We start from the raw sequence: 15994 nt of genomic DNA, 5'->3' as shown, positions 1-15994 counted from the left end.
GGTTTCCTCTCCTGCCCCGGGGTTTCCTCTCCCGCTCTGGGGTTTCTTCTCCCGCCCTAGGGTTTCCTCTTCCGCCCTGGGGTTTCCTCTCCTGCCCCGGGGTTTCCTCTCCTACCCCCAGAACAATCTTCTGATGTGAGTACAGTACACAGGGGCTGAGCTGTCATCGAGTCTTAGCCCCCCCCCCCCATTCTCTTATCAAATGAGATGCTATTGAGAATACAAATGTTCTGGCCCAATAAAAACCAAACAAGTAATGAAATGAAATAGTAGTAAGAGAGGAGAACAGCTCCACTGTTACAGAAGGCTACTGTACATTACAAGCAGGCATGTTGCAGTATACTAATCATTGACATTGTCTGAGATCATTGTACTGCCCATGATCTTCTCTCTTACAGGTTTTATTGCACACTTTGCTGAATGTGAGTTCCAATTTCTTCCCTAGAACAGGGGTTTTCAATCCTGGTCCTAGCACTCACACACCTGATTCAAATCAAAGGCTTGATGAGGAGATGATTAGTTGAATGAAGTGTGCTAGGGCAAAAACAAAAATGCGCACCCCAGGACCAGGATAGGGAAACACTGCCATAGAACAATATATTAATGTTTTATAGTATTCAGTTCATCTGGGTCGTCTGGGTCATGTTCTGAATGAAATGGGAAGGTACTACCTGAACATGTACCGTTAGAACACACATTCTCGTTTTCGTTACAAAACATTTTGCTACATTGTGTCCTACTGAACGTTGGTCCAGTGGCCATCTGTGATGATTATGCCACTTCCTGTGCCTTCAGAGTTTGATGGAGAGCTGGTCGGATGACAGCTGGAACTGTTGTCATAACCGGAGGAATTCTCGCCACGGTGATACTCTTGTGTATCATAGCAGTGCTCTGTTACTGTAGACTCCAGGTAGGTGTGTGAGAGAGAGATATTAAGCCTCAGAATCACTACAGTCTCTGTTCACTTATTTACTGTCACAACATCCCTCTCTCCGTCTCCCTCCCTCTCCCCCTCTGCCTTTCAGTATTACTGCTGTAAGAAGAATGGGTCAGAAGGGGACACCAGCTCCGTCACGCAGCCCCACTTTGCCTGCAACGCATGCAGTGCTCCCAGGGTGGACAGGACAGCCGTCACTCCCCTCTCCCTCTCCCCGGAACTCCCTGCCTCCCACGCCACGGGCCCCCCCCGTAACTACTGCCCCACCTGTTCGCCCTACGAATCACCCTTCTATATCAGAACCACCGACGAGATGCACAACGGCGGCGAGCGCATCACCTACATGCCCACGCACTATGAGAACCCAGCGCTGGCTCTCGCCCTGCCCTCCCTGCATGGCTCCCTGCTGAGCACCAGCCAGCATCGCAGCAACCCAGCACCGGACTTCTACACCAACACTCGCGCTATAAGTACAGACGTGTGACCCACTTCCGATGTCCTGTTGGCTCATTTGGTTGGAGCGTCGTGTTTTCTACTGCAGGGTTGTGAGCTCAATCCCTGTATAGGCCATGCACTGTACACAGAATATTTGTTCATTATTGCTTTGGATAAAAGAGACTGGTAAATGACTATGTTTTTATGAGGGTAGTCTCTGGTAGCCACTGTGTCTCTCTGCTGACAACTAAAGAGAAGAGGATGAAAAAGGAGCATTGAGAGACAACACAGAGCGTTGACCCTTTGACCTGGTCATGCACTTCCTTGTTCTTTCTCCCTACACTGTGTCAGCTAGCTTCCAGCTGGATTTGAGTACACTCAAACAGTATTGTTTTTTAAACAGAGGTAGCTATCATGTTTGTTGCTGTTGAATTAAAAACTAGACTCCTGTAATACAGAGGCAGGGAGCATCCCTTAGTGTTCAATAGACCAAGAACAATACGCTGTCTGGCGAGGTAGTGTGTGGGATTCTAATCTTCACTGTTCGAGGGCTATCTATATCGTGGTTTTACCTGGACCTACTCTTGTCATTTCCCTGTATCTGCCAAAAGAGATTCTGTTTGATTCTGAACTACAAAAAAAAGCTAATTACATTTTCAAGTGAAGGTAATCAGAAGAAAATGAACGTAGCAAAAATAGTGAAGAGACCCTAACTCCTTCAGAGCTTTCTCTATGCAAGTTCTATGCACGCAAAACCCGAATTGGTTGGAGAGAAAAGTTTAACAATGCAGCTGTCCAGCTTGTATGTTTTTTTCCCTCCAAATGTTTGTCATATGTAACTGGAACTATTGAAAGACTATTGTTTTATGTTATTGAAAGAGGTATGTAGCCTACCATGGCTACTTTTGAGACAATGGAATTTGATCACATAATATAATAACTAGAATATTACAGTTTAAAGATAGTTTTCAAGTCAGGACAGGGGCATTTTGTAAGTGGGTGATGCAGTATTGCAGTTAGTGATGATTTGTCTGTCTCTGCACCTGTGTCATTGAGTGGACTACCATTCTTTGTGCAGAACACTGAAGTTACAGTACAGTTCAAATTGTATTTCTCTTTATTGACAATGATGTAAAAAGTTGTAAATGTATATATTACCAAATGCATTGAAAGCATTTTTATTTGTTTGTCTCTTTGATTAACTGGCTGATGACTTTTTGGATTCGGTCATGATGCATTTTGAATTGGGACGTGTAAGTCTGGTATGATTTAGATGTAGTTTGTGCCATTTGGTGTCCGCACTCTTCTGATCATCTAATTGTTGATTCTATGAACTGTACACATCCATGTATTTACACACTTGAGTGTTTATTTCAACTTATGAAGAACTTGAAATACAATATTTATGTAATTGGTAACAAAATACATAATTATTAACCTTGTTATATGGCACTCATTTTTAACCAATTATTAGACAACATTGCTTGCCATGTATGATATTATTTTGCCCTGGTGTCTTTTTATGTTTTAGTGTGAAACAGCAAAAAATGACAGACATGTATGATAGGGTGATACTAATTTTACTATAGGTTTCTAAAAGCACCCTGATCAGCTACTTCTGTATAGAGCTGAAAAGTCCTATACCCTATCATACCTGTGACAACAGCAATGCTCATATGGATACAACGATACCAACATAAACATACATTTGTCTATTAAGTCCTTACACTTTTGATTAGATGTTACAAGTTTTTTGCACCAGTGCAAGTCTTGTACTTGTATTTTTGTCCAACATTAAATAAAGGAATGCATATATTGGAAGAAATGCTGTAAGATATAGATTGAAGCAGGAAGCTGTTATAAAAATGATTGTCCATGAAAAAGCAGTTGTGTGTTAGGACGTTGTTTCTAGTGTTTATTTGCTCTTTAAAAAGGGGTGAAAAGTGTGTGTCTGTTCAAAAGCTTCTATAAATCTGTCAATTTAAATCCAAACAAAGACAAAACATTTCAATTGAGAATATCTACCGAATTACATGCCCCATAAGGATACATTTTCATATTTAATTCCTGTTGGTTTAGGTTATTCATAAAATAACTAACAGATAAAAAAAAAAATACTATGCTAAAACAAAAGGGTGAAATATTAAAAGAGAAACAAACAAAAAAAATTATTTCACATTGTTACCTTTTGACAATTAAAGATTTATAACTGCTTGAAGTATATTTGTTGTCCATATTGTGTACACACACACACACACACACACACACACACACACACACACACACACACACACACACACACACACACACACACACACACACACACACACACACACACACACACACACACACACACACAGCCTGCTCAAAGTAGCTAAAAACAAGCCCATAGGCAACTTCCAATTTAGTGGATGTAACAACAATGTATTGCAGTGGTCTGCAGCATTTTCCAACTTTCTGTTCTCATATTTAGCCTACCAAAAATGTTGCAATGAATAAATTATATCACACTACCACCCTTTCTCTCCCAGAATCGAATCAAATGAGAGTAATAAAAGCATTGATTTAAATATACACTAGAGATGACCGATAGGGGGCGTTGTTTCGAAGTCACCGTGCCTCCATGTTGGCACTCCCCCACCGTTATAAAACATATTTTGGAAGCTAGAGAAATGCATTTATGAATGTCTACATTTGATATTGCCACGTTTATTCTATTACAGACACCTTAATGCATACTTTTCAATTATATTATGTGAGCTAAATATTCAAATAAAACAAGAAACCATTTAGATTACTAATGTTACTGTCCCCACTACAGCAACACAATACTTAAATACATGCATGCAATTTTGTCCTTTAAATATTTAATTGAAATACTGTAGAATTGGCCGACCGGTGGCTACCAAACCTTTCAATGGCCAATACATAGCATCATCAAGCCAGGGTTTACAACATTGAATTAAGTCAAAGATTATGGATATACTGACAAGATACTTGTCTCTCCACCCTTGTAATTGTCCACAAAGCGGCACAGCTGGCTGTCTAGCTCCCGCCAATCATTTCTTTGTATTGGTGGAAACGTCAAATTATTTTTTACTTTAGTGGATTCATCTAATAATTGTTTTACTTTTTTGAATATTCGATGAGGGTTGTTGACGTCAAAACCATCTGTATTCAATGGATAGATGCATAGCCTCATTACATTATAATGCATAGCCATCTCATGACAACTCCGATATAAAGTTTTTTTCCCCTCAAAGTTAAGGAATGTCACGTGTTCTACGGGGATGTCAGGTGTTGTTGTAATTTGAAATGTTATAATAAAAAAAATATTAAAAAAAATATGTAAAAGAATCGTAACAACCTAAGCGTACGGGACTTCTATTCAAACAAATAAACCTCACGTAAGGAAATAAGCCATGCAATTTCTTGGGGACCAAATTCGACACTTATTGACCTCCATAGAAAATAGACTTGCTTGGTGGGCGATAAAACGCCACCTGCTGGAGGGAGACACATATTTCGTCGAGTTGGACCTCTCTCTTTACCTCTTCCTCTCTGATAGAACCAGGGTTGACTGCGCCGTGAACGCGCACGGACCAGTGTGGCTCGCGGAGGAGCGGTGAGTGTGCGGTGCTGCTGCAACTTGGCAGTTAACGTCTGCTATTTATCCGGAGGTGTTTACTCTAAACAAGTAAGTTGTTAGCTATTTACCTTCTGAAGACATTCAGCTTCGACAATTGCGTGTGACGAAAAGGACAATTTGATATGATTTCTTACATTTTTAGGTTATTATGCGACTTTGTTCTGACAATTTCTTGCGTGAGCTTGCACCACTTTCTATCTGGTGTGGGTGAACTGTTTTGATTCATAGCTAACAGGTTAGCTAGTGTTAGCCACACTAGCATGGCTAGCACAGATGGCCTTTTAGGCACTTCCTGTTGCCCTGTATGTGTGCTGTGACAAATAGTTATGTTGTGACATTTCTGGTTTTACAGTCCCGTTTATGATAGTTTAACGGTGTTAAATAATAGTAATTTTCGGCCAAATACATAATTTGGACGTTAACCTCGCTCGCTAGCTTGCTACGTTAGCTTACCATTTTGTCATATTTTTCTCTACTATGAACTACCTGCCAGCTTTGAGAGGCTCGCTAGCTAATTAACGTTATTTTCCTTCCTTTGTAATTGGTAGAGTATGTTACCGTTTTTCGTAACTACCATTGTAATCGAGTTAACTTAACTAGGTAGCTCTATTTTAGATCCGTTGAGTAAACTCAGCTACTATAACTAGTTAACTAACTACAAATAATACATTTCGTATGTTGTAACAGTAGTTAGCTTGTGCAGCTAACGTTAGTTGCATAGTTTATGTAAACACTGTTTGTGGGGATTGTAGAGGTGGAGAAAGAGCAGAACCTGACTAGCACAGAACGATTGATTGATTGATTAACTTAACTAGCTAGCTAACCAGTAACTTGCTTTTCAACTACTTCACCTCAGTTGGACCTTATTATCCATTCACGTGACACTGGTGAGGCTTGTAGTTACCATATCACTGATTCGAGGTCTGATAGTATCGGCTCATAAGTCGGTGGGAAATTGATCCTGGACAATTAGGGATAGTGTGAAATGAACAAACTGGACACCGAATGTTGACAGCCTGTATGCTAAAAAGTTTGGATTGTGGCCGCACCCATCTATAATTAGTTTTAATAGAATTCACTTGCAGGATCCATTTCTACACATTGATGGTATCTGGCTCGATTGTCTAAATGCACTATAACCTGCAAAAAAAGTCTGTAGTTTAGGAATGTAATTGTAAGTTGACATTTATAAGAACACAATGGAAATCACATCAATGGAGTTGAACAGATGCGACTGTGGGCGGACTGAACCTCCGACTATATTGAGTCGCTGTCAGTTGATACTTGTAAAAATGTAAGTTCTTAAACCCTGGCTGTGTACCTATGTTTGTCCTCTAGCTGCGTGTCTTTGTTTGTTTGCTGAAATCCATATTTTTAAATAAAACATTAGTCAAATAAAACAAACGACTGTTTCCTCGTATCGACTGACAGCGACTTGATGTAGTCGGAGGTACGCTCATCCCACAGTACTAGCAACCCAAATCCATAGAGATTTACATATCCTGGAGTTGAGAAACCCAGCTTACCTCAGCACCCTGACTCGGGTAGTGCAAACAACCTTATTTCACAAGCTGGTTTAGTTTTACAATGACCTCTTACCAGAAGAACAGATACGGTAGTGGAGTTGTTTACTATAGTGAAGTGACGCGCAGCTACTGAACTGTGGCTTCGCACTAACACCTTGATCACACCGATAGTCATTGCGCAAAATTGTACGCAGCATCATCTGGATATGTGTGCAACAAAAGTATAACATTCACTTTCTGCTACCATTTTTGTCAAGACGTCTACCCATACAGTTTTATGCATACGTTAGATAAAGCCAACTTATGCACCACACATAACGCTCTGCAACGCAATGCTGCAAAGCAAACGCAGCGTTCAATTGGAAATGAATGTACTTCTGGTGTACCAAAATGCAATGACACTGTCTGTGTGATCGAGGCGTAATGGATCCACACTGATTCAGAGCGGTTGGGTTTAATGCTGAAGACACGTTTCGGGTTGAACGCATTCAGTTGTGAAATGGACTCGGTCTCCCCTTTCCCTAATAAAGCACCTGATGTTTGCATTTGGGACTGGGTGGCATATTTGACTTTTTACTAGTATTAATGCACAGGCTGGTTTGGGTTTTACATTACCTGCTAGGTTTCTACACCAGTATTTCAATATTTGTTAAATGTGATACGCCACTCCTCTGCATGTAACGTCCGTGAAAAAATACATATGTTTACTCTGTTTTGCTATTTGAGTCGTCTCTCTCCCCCTTCCTCTTGCGTTCCGCTTCCCTCACCCGCTGTCACTCAAGGAGAGCAGTTGTTGATTGATCAGTCACAAGCATTTGCCGTTCACTCTGTTTACATGGTCAGATGCAAATATATGTTTGACAACCTTGTTGCGATGAGTGCAGGAAATGGATGAAATGCTGAATAAATTTTAGTGGAAATTGGATTGAACAGTATAAAACAATCAGAATGGAGAAAGACTCATTGAAATCACTTAGAATGTATGTTGCCACCCTGAGGTCATGCACTACTTATAAAGCAAATTTAGAACGGTTTTATTCAAAAACATCAAATACTGTGAAAAATGGTTTGATATATATTGCCCACCCCTATTTGCATTTTAAGTCCACATTTGCATTGTGTCTGTGTGTGAGACACACACATACACATTGAGAGAGACATACAGACATACAACTCAAGGTTTTGTCTTGAATAACCTAACTTGGGTAAAGGAATACTGTATGGAGTCATGAGCAGACAGACTGAACATTGTTGTGCAAACCAGCTGAACAGACTAGTTAGTTGGGGCGTCTCAACATGATGTAACCTCGCCTACAACTTAAGCAAAATTTGGCACCCTAGTATTATGCTGTTTATGAGCGGCGCAATGGTCTAAGGCACTGCATCTTAGTGCTAGAGGTGTCACTACAGACCCTGGTTTGATCCCGGGCTGTATCACAACTGGCCATTATCTGGCGGTGCACAAATGGCCCAGTGTCATCCAGGTTAGGGTAGGCCGGCATTTATTGTTAAATAATAATTTGTTCTTAACTGACTTGCCTAGTTAAATTTACAAATGAGTACACGGGCTTCTAGCCTAGTAGAAGTAGTGTTCGGTATTCATTGGAAGAACAATATTTTCAGAATTGCTTAGAGAAGAAAGCTACATGCAGGGCACATGTTTTTTTTACCCTTTGTCTTTCATTCTGTGGTTTCTCACCAAAGTGTGCTAGATTAGAGTGGTGTTTCCCAACTCAAGTCCTCCAGAACCCCCAAAGGTACATGTTGTAGCCTCGGACAAGCACACCTGATTTTATTAGTTAACTAATCATTGAGTTGACTCAGGTGAGTTTGTCCGACCCCAACATGTACTGGAGGACCGGAGTTGGAAACACTGGACTAGAGGATGCACACTTAGTCAAATCCTGTGTCAAGCCAAGCATCGGTGACGGGCCTGTGTGTACCCTACCACACTGAGACTTATTTCGCAGAGGCAGGAAATTTGCTGTAACCTAGCAGCTAGCCTATGATGTCATAGCCCCTGGCTGTAGACAGCCGTTCGCCCATCAACTGGAAGGAGATGCAAGGCAAGGAAATGTGAAGTTGTTACCCCACCTAATATGATTCAGACTTGCCTTGAATGACCTCAACGGGTCAGCTCAGTCGTTTTCGATGGACGCTTCAATGTGTGCAGGTTTTACTATTGTGTTTGGCTAGACTATAGTTTATTGTAGTATTAAGTACAGGGTGGACTTATTTTTCCCTGACGAATAGCCTAGTTTGTTGTGCGTGTAATTGGCCTAGGGTGTGATAACTGGTTTTAAAGGGTCGGGTGCAGAGCGTTTGTCTTATTTGGGCAGTACAAGTTGCCAGTTTCTCCTGTAAGGTAGCTTATGCACACGCCCAGTTAGGTCAGTTAAATTGCATCAGTATTGTTGTATGTTGTAAGGTCTGTTGACGTGCTCATTGCCGTCACCACACCCTAGCTTAAATATAGCCCACGCTGTAGTGAGAAATTCTAGATTTGTTGTGCAATATTTAGCCCATGGCAGGGATCCCAAATTACATTCAGCTGTGGGCCGAAATATATTGATCAATGTTTCTTTTGTGATCGAATCAACATATCAGCTTCTTTTCAATGCAACAAACTGTCAATGACCCGCAAGTGAATGCGCGTTTCAGATCAGTTCAGAGCTGCGCATGTGTGAATTTGTTGATATTCTTTGCTAGTTATAAGTCCAGTTATAGATAAGCATAGGGCAGCAATGGGGATTTACTGCTTCCTACAAGAGCACAAAACGTGTAAGCAATATTTTCAAATTGTCTTTGAAAAACCAGTCAGGTAAAAAGTCTGTCTTAATTAAAGGGACAGTGTTGTATTTTGAGACGGGCTTGAATATGTAAATAGGTCAATAGGCAGAGGGGTAGCCTACTAAACTCAGCAAAAAAAGAAACGTCCCTTTTTTAGGACCTTGTCTTTCAAAGATAATTTGTAAAAAAATCCAAATAACTTCACAGATCTTCATTGTAAAGGGTTTAAACACTGCTTTCCATTCTTGTTCAATGAACCATAAACAATTAATGAACATGCACCTGTGGAACGGTCGTTAAGACACTAACAAATTACAGACGGTAGGCAATTAAGTTCAGTTATGAAAACTTAGGACACTAAAGAAGCCTTTATACCGTCTCTGAAAAACACCAAAAGAAGGATGCCCAGGGTCCCTGCTCATCTGCGTGAACGTGCCTTGGGAATGCTGCAAGGAACATGAGGACTGCGGATGTGGCCAATAAATTGCAATGTTCGTACTGTGAGACGCCTAAGACAGCTCTACAGGGAGACAGGATGGACAGCTGATCGTCCTCGCAGTGGCAGACCACGTGTAACAACACCTAAACAGGATTGTTACATCCGAACATCACACCTGCGGGACAGGTACAGGATGGCAACCACAACTGCCCGAGTTACACCAGGAACGCACAATCCCTCCATCAGTGCTCAGACTGTCCGCAATAGGCTGAGAGAGGCTGGACTGAGGGCTTGTAGGTCTATTGTACGGCAGGTCCTCACCAGACATCACCGGCAACAACGTCACCTACGGGCACAAACCCACCATTGCTGGATCAGACAGGACTGGCAAAAAGTGCTCTTTACTGACGAGTCACGGTTTTGTCTCACCAGGGGTGATGGTCGGATTTGCGTGTATCGTCGAAGGAATGAGCGTTACACCGAGGCCTGTACTCTGGAGCGGGATCAATTTGGAGGTGGTGGGTCCGTCATGGTCTGGGGCGGTGTGTCACAGCATCATCGGACTGAGCTTGTTGTCATTGCAGGCAACCTCAACGCTGTGCGTTACAGGGAAGACCTCCTCCTCCCTCATGTGGTACCCTTCCTGCAGGCTCATCCTGACATGACCCTCCAGAATGACAATGCCAGCAGCCATACTGCTCGTTCTGTGCGTGATTTCCTGCAAGACAGGAATGTCAGTGTTCTGCCATGACCAGCGAAGAGCCCGGATCTCAATCCCATTGAGCACATCTGGGACCTGTTGGATCGGAGGGTGAGGGCTAGGGCCTTTCCCCCCCAGAAATGTCCGGGAACTTGCAGGTGCCTTGGTGGAAGAGTGGGGTAACATCTCACAGCAAGAACTGGCAAATCTGGTGCAGTCCATGAGGAGGAGATGCACTGCAGTACTTAATGCAGCTGGTTGCCACACCAGATACTGACTGTTACTTTTGATTTTGACCCCCACCTTTGTTCAGAGACACATTATTCCATTTCTGTTAGTCACATGTCTGTGGAACTTGTTCAGTTTGGCTCAGTTGTTGAATCTTATGTTCATACAAATATTTACACATGTTAAGTTTGCTGAAAATATACGCAGTTGAGAGTGAGGACGTTTCTTTTTTTGCTGAGTTTGTATGGTAATAATACATTTTATTTAGTAAATGGTTTCTTGCAATTTGCAGTCACCTATTTGTCTAACTACCCTGCATGTTGTTACTACCCTGCATGTTACTACCCTGCATGTCCAGTCCACTCATTATCTCAGCCAATCATGGCTAGTGGGAAGGTTGCTGTTTTTTTCTGTGGCTAAACCTTGTAATTTAACAACCAATTAAAACAAATTCATGTCAAGCCCTTCATAATGTAAAAACGTTAAGTCTCATGCAATGTAGACCTGCATTGAACACACCACATGTGACTGACCTCCTTGATTCGTTCTTATGTAGCAACATTTTAAAGTGTTTTTTTACATTGAATAAAAGCAGATACAGAGCTACTAATTGGTATATTATATACTGCATTTGAGGAACAGTGGGGAAAGTTGATAAACTTGTAACCTCACTTTTGAGAAAATATACTATGAATGTTTTGGTACCTACTGGAGAGCTCTTCTTTGTCTACACCCATTCAGAATCGTTCACACCCTCGAGCTTTAGCTCCACCCATCTTTAAGGGTTGATCCGAGCGTTCTGTCCTAACAGCAGTCAAGCACCCAAGCCAACAGTCGTCGCAGTGAAATTCTATTAAAATGGACACTTGCATAGTGCAGTCTTTTGCTAAGACTTCTAGCTAGCTAGGTAAACAATGAACCATAATCCCAACTCATGATGTTACTACCCTGCACGAATCTGCAGGTAGTTAACCAACCAGGTTCAATGTTAGCTAGCTAACATTAGGGTATAACTAGCCAAGCAAATGGATCTGAGATACGAATACTAAGATCATACACGTAACATTAGCTAGCGAGCCAGCCAGCTAACGTTAGCTAACAGTACACTTTAACTTTAAATGAAAATGACTTTGTCAAAATTAGAAATGTGTAATATCTGAACATGTAGCTAGCTAGACTATCTTACCTGTATACATCATGGTTGGATGCTTCTCCCTGTCACGGATGCCACGGTTGCCCTTAGTTTGAAGATGTAATCCGGAGAGTTATTTTCTCCTTCGCTATCATACTCTAATTCCACTGATTTCAAAACTCAGTCCTCCAGAAAGTGGAGAGCAACACTTATGCAGTTCTACTACGCAATATATATTTTTTTAAAGCAGCATTATACACGATTACATACTGACTAGCTCAAGTAAACAAAGGGTGCTATATGGCAGACCAATCCAAACTCATTTCTCGGCATGTCCAGTCCACTCATTATCTCAGCCAATCATGGCTAGTGGGAAGGTTGCTGTTTTTTTCTGTGGCTAAACATTGTAATTTAACAATTTTATTCGTATTTACAGATGGCAGACAAGTTTAAGGCACATGAAAGTTCACATGTTCCAGAAGGAGTTTCTGCCAAAAAATGCATTTTGATATAAAACACAGAATACTATCAAATAGCTCATGTGAAGTAGTGACCCGCGACATACGCCTAGTTTCCTTAAACGGGTCACGTATCGGCTATTGTAGACTATATCATAGCTTTTGATTTCTATTTCCACATGAAAATGTTATGGGATTTGCTCCATTGGTTTTGTTGGTAGGCCTACATTATGCTCAAATAGCTACAATAGCCTGCTGGCTACTGTCAAACTGTAAGGGTACAGCCTCAGTCTTCACTGTAAGTTGCGCCAGAAGTTGCACAAAATGTTCACAATGTTAAAGTTTCCGCACCAAAGGCTCAAATTTTGCTCAGTGCACCAAAAATTAGAGGGGACATAGTTATAAATAATTTGTACACTGCAAATTGATTGTCAAATACTATCCGTTTGGAATTCTTGCAAACTGATTTAAAAAAAATCCTTTTACTTTGGGATACGATCACGTATGCCTCTCTATATGCGTGGCAATACTCGGAAACAGATTTCCTAAGTTTAAATCACTTGAGCTGATTTCCTGAAGATTTTAGTCTTAAGTCGTTAAATTAAAATAAAAAAATAAAACTTGGTGGGCCAAATACAATCAACCCTGGGATGAATTTGGCCCTCGGTCTGCCTATTTGGGAAACCTGGCCTAGACCTGTAGCATACCAGTAGGCTACATTTTACCCTCTAGATAGCTTATCACTACTGTGCAGTGATGATTGTGTTGGTAAATATGTGTGAGAAAGTTGAGTTAGTTCAGATAACCGCACACGGACGAACAAGAGGAAGAACAGGAAATGTTTAACTAGGCCTATCTGGGAGTGCACGTTCTGAAGACACATTTTCTATTCATATACTGTCCATGTCTATACACCCATAATCTTTTTTTATTGTTGTATTACTGCACTTTTGGTGCTAGAGCATGTTGCTGCACCTGCGATAACATCTGCAAAGTATTTGTACGTGACCAATACAATGATTTGATTTGAAGATGTATGATCTGTAACTGGAGAGCTGATGAAGACTTTTAATTTGCTCAAAGAGCTTAGAATCAAAGCTAGGTCAGAGCTGTGATTAGGATGATGTAACAAAGAGCCCCAGCCCGAAGATCACTCACTCGTATGGCTGCCACTCGGATGTTTTAAAGAACACGTTGAAACAAATCACAATAAAAAGACTGCGTGATGTTGGTCAAAGATTTATGGAGAAGTTTGCGGTAGCCAACTTCCACCTCCCGCCACAATGTCCCTCTTTTCCTTACCACATGGGTACCCAGCAACCCTCTGTAATGATCTCCCTGAATGATTTCACAAATCTCTTCTGCTAACCCTAATGGTGATGAGCCCCCTTCTCTGACCACAGTACCACTGACAGGGCCTCAATTAAAGATTGCCACTGTTTTCCACAGTGGTTTTCCTTCTGTTTTTCCTGTGAGGGGAGACCCTATTTTTAATCCTCCCGGACCCTAAAGCACCAGACCACAGGATTCCAGCTGGGAGCGTCTCCACGCTCCACCCAGACCCCACAGGCGCGACCCCCAAACCCCAGGAAGATGACACTTCCAAACCTCCATTCAAGCCTACCTCACCACCTCCTTGAACTTAACACAACCCCTTAACATGAGTCTTACATTTTACATGGGGTATAATGATGGAGTTGAAACTTGTGAAACTGTCATTCAATGGAGGATGGAGAAACTGTATTCTTTAGTTTTTGTTTTGAGACGCACAAATCTTGAGGCTTTCTGGGTCATCAGTGATGCATTTCTTGTCTTTGAGTTTTGTCCAACTGTGGGAGAAAATAATTAATTGTCCTCAGACTACCAGACAGTTTGCTACAGCAGGAAAATAATCCTACCGCAACAGGAAATGTGAATTATAATTTATGGACATTTTTGTAGGTGTTTATACTTTCTTTTGTTTTTTGTAAGGAGAATCATGATTTTGAATTTGATCATACATCTGGTAGCGTCATACCCAGGAAGACTCGAGGTGCTTCAACAAAGTACAGAGTAAAGGGTCCGAATACTTGTAAATGAGACATTTCACTTTTAAAAAATGTGTTAAGATAGATTGAGGCAAAAAAATAAATTCATACATTTTAGATTAAGGCTATAACCTAACAAAATGCGGAAAAAGTCAAGCGGTCTGAATACTTAATGAAAACACTGTACATGGCCCACACAGGGCTTTCACACCACCACACACATCACTGTGTTTGTTTGAGTTTATTTTATTAAGTTTCTAGATATCTGATATAGGTAGTATTCCAAGTGCATTGGAATACTGAACTTCATGAATGTATGTGAATAATGTGAATTTTAATCATTTTTCTATTGAGAATGAGTTCTAAAATGTGACTCACCACCTGCATTCAGTCTTATGTAGCAACATTTGAAATTGTGTTTTTTACATTGGATACAAGTAGAGACTCAGAGCTACAAAATGGTATATCATTCACTGCATTTTTGAGGAACAATGGGAAAGTAATTCTGCTTTGCAAGTTGATAAACTTGTAAACTCACTTTTGAGAAAAGTTCCTTTTGAATGTTTTGGTACCTACTGAAGAGCTCTCCTTTGTCTACACCCATTCAGCATTGTTCACACTCTTAAGCCAGCCCCATCTATCTCTTTATGGTTTCACATGTGAGTTCATGTGCTAAACAGTGAGTAGTGTAGTAAAGATTAAGACTAGAAGTGGTAGTAGCATACAATAAGGAAACATTCCAGGTAAACAAAGTGTCCAGATAAAAATATTCTATAAGTATTAGATCACACTTACCCAGACACGCTAGTCTAAATTGATGGGTCATGTGAAAGAAATGCTATAACCGCCAGCCACATGCAGTGGTGGAAAATTGTCATACTTGAGTAAATGTAAAGATACCTTAATAGAAAATTACTATAAGTCACCCAGTAAAATACTACTTGAGTAAAAGTCTAAATGTATTTGGTTTAAAATATACTTAAGTATCAAAAGTATAAATAATTTCAAATTCCTCACATTTTTCCGATCTTGTTCAATATATGTGATTCTGTACAATGACATTTTCACGAGTTAACTTGAACCATCCAATAGGCACATCCTGTACTGATTCATTGCCCTAAGGGATTGTAACAGATGAGGAATGATTTTTACTTAAGTTTGTTAGGTTAAGTTTCAAAATAAAATGGCATTGCCGTCTGGGAATGGAGTTCCGCTAGCGCCAACAGCCAATGAAATTGCAGGGCGCCAAATTCAATCAACAGAAATCTCATAATTCAAATTTCTCAAACATAGAAGTATTAGACACCATTTTAAAGAAACTTCTTGTTAATCCAACCACAGTGTCCGATTTTCAAAAAGGCTTTTCGGCGAAAGCACAACATATGATTATGTTAGGTCAGCAACTAGTCACAGAAAGCATACAGACAATTTCCAACCAAAGAGAGGAGTCACAAAAAGCAGAAATAGAGAGAAAATTAATCACTAACCTTTGATATTCTTCATCAGATGACACTCCCGGGAAAACATGTTACACAATACATGTATGTTTTGTTCGATCAAGTTCATATTTATATCGAAAAATCTGTTTACATTGGTGCGTTATGTTCAGTAATTCCAAAACATCCGGTGATTTTTGCAGAGAGCCACATCATTTTACAATAATACTCATAATA

General features: G+C 40.7%; 2 protein-coding genes across 3 annotated transcripts in view; both read left to right on the top strand.

Moving 5' to 3' along the window:
- The first annotated feature begins 817 nt into the window (after nt 1-817).
- Nucleotides 818-1421, top strand: LOC120053928 (protein FAM163A-like). Its single transcript, XM_039001242.1, has 2 exons — nt 818-910; nt 1026-1421. Exons 1-2 carry the CDS (start codon nt 818-820, stop codon nt 1419-1421), a joined length of 489 nt encoding a protein of 162 aa, XP_038857170.1.
- A 3535-nt stretch (nt 1422-4956) lies between these two features.
- The window catches only part of LOC120053672 (rab GTPase-activating protein 1-like), a 148949-nt gene continuing 137911 nt past the window's right edge, over nt 4957-15994 (top strand). For both annotated transcript variants that reach the window (XM_039000846.1, XM_039000845.1), the window contains exon 1: nt 4957-5069. The gene's annotated coding sequence lies outside the window, so the exon portion shown is untranslated. The remainder of the gene's footprint in view (nt 5070-15994) is intronic.

This window comes from Salvelinus namaycush, chromosome 9 (genome assembly GCF_016432855.1).
Source record: "Salvelinus namaycush isolate Seneca chromosome 9, SaNama_1.0, whole genome shotgun sequence".
Lineage (NCBI taxonomy): Eukaryota > Metazoa > Chordata > Actinopteri > Salmoniformes > Salmonidae > Salvelinus > Salvelinus namaycush.
This window is presented reverse-complemented; position numbering and strand designations above follow the sequence as displayed.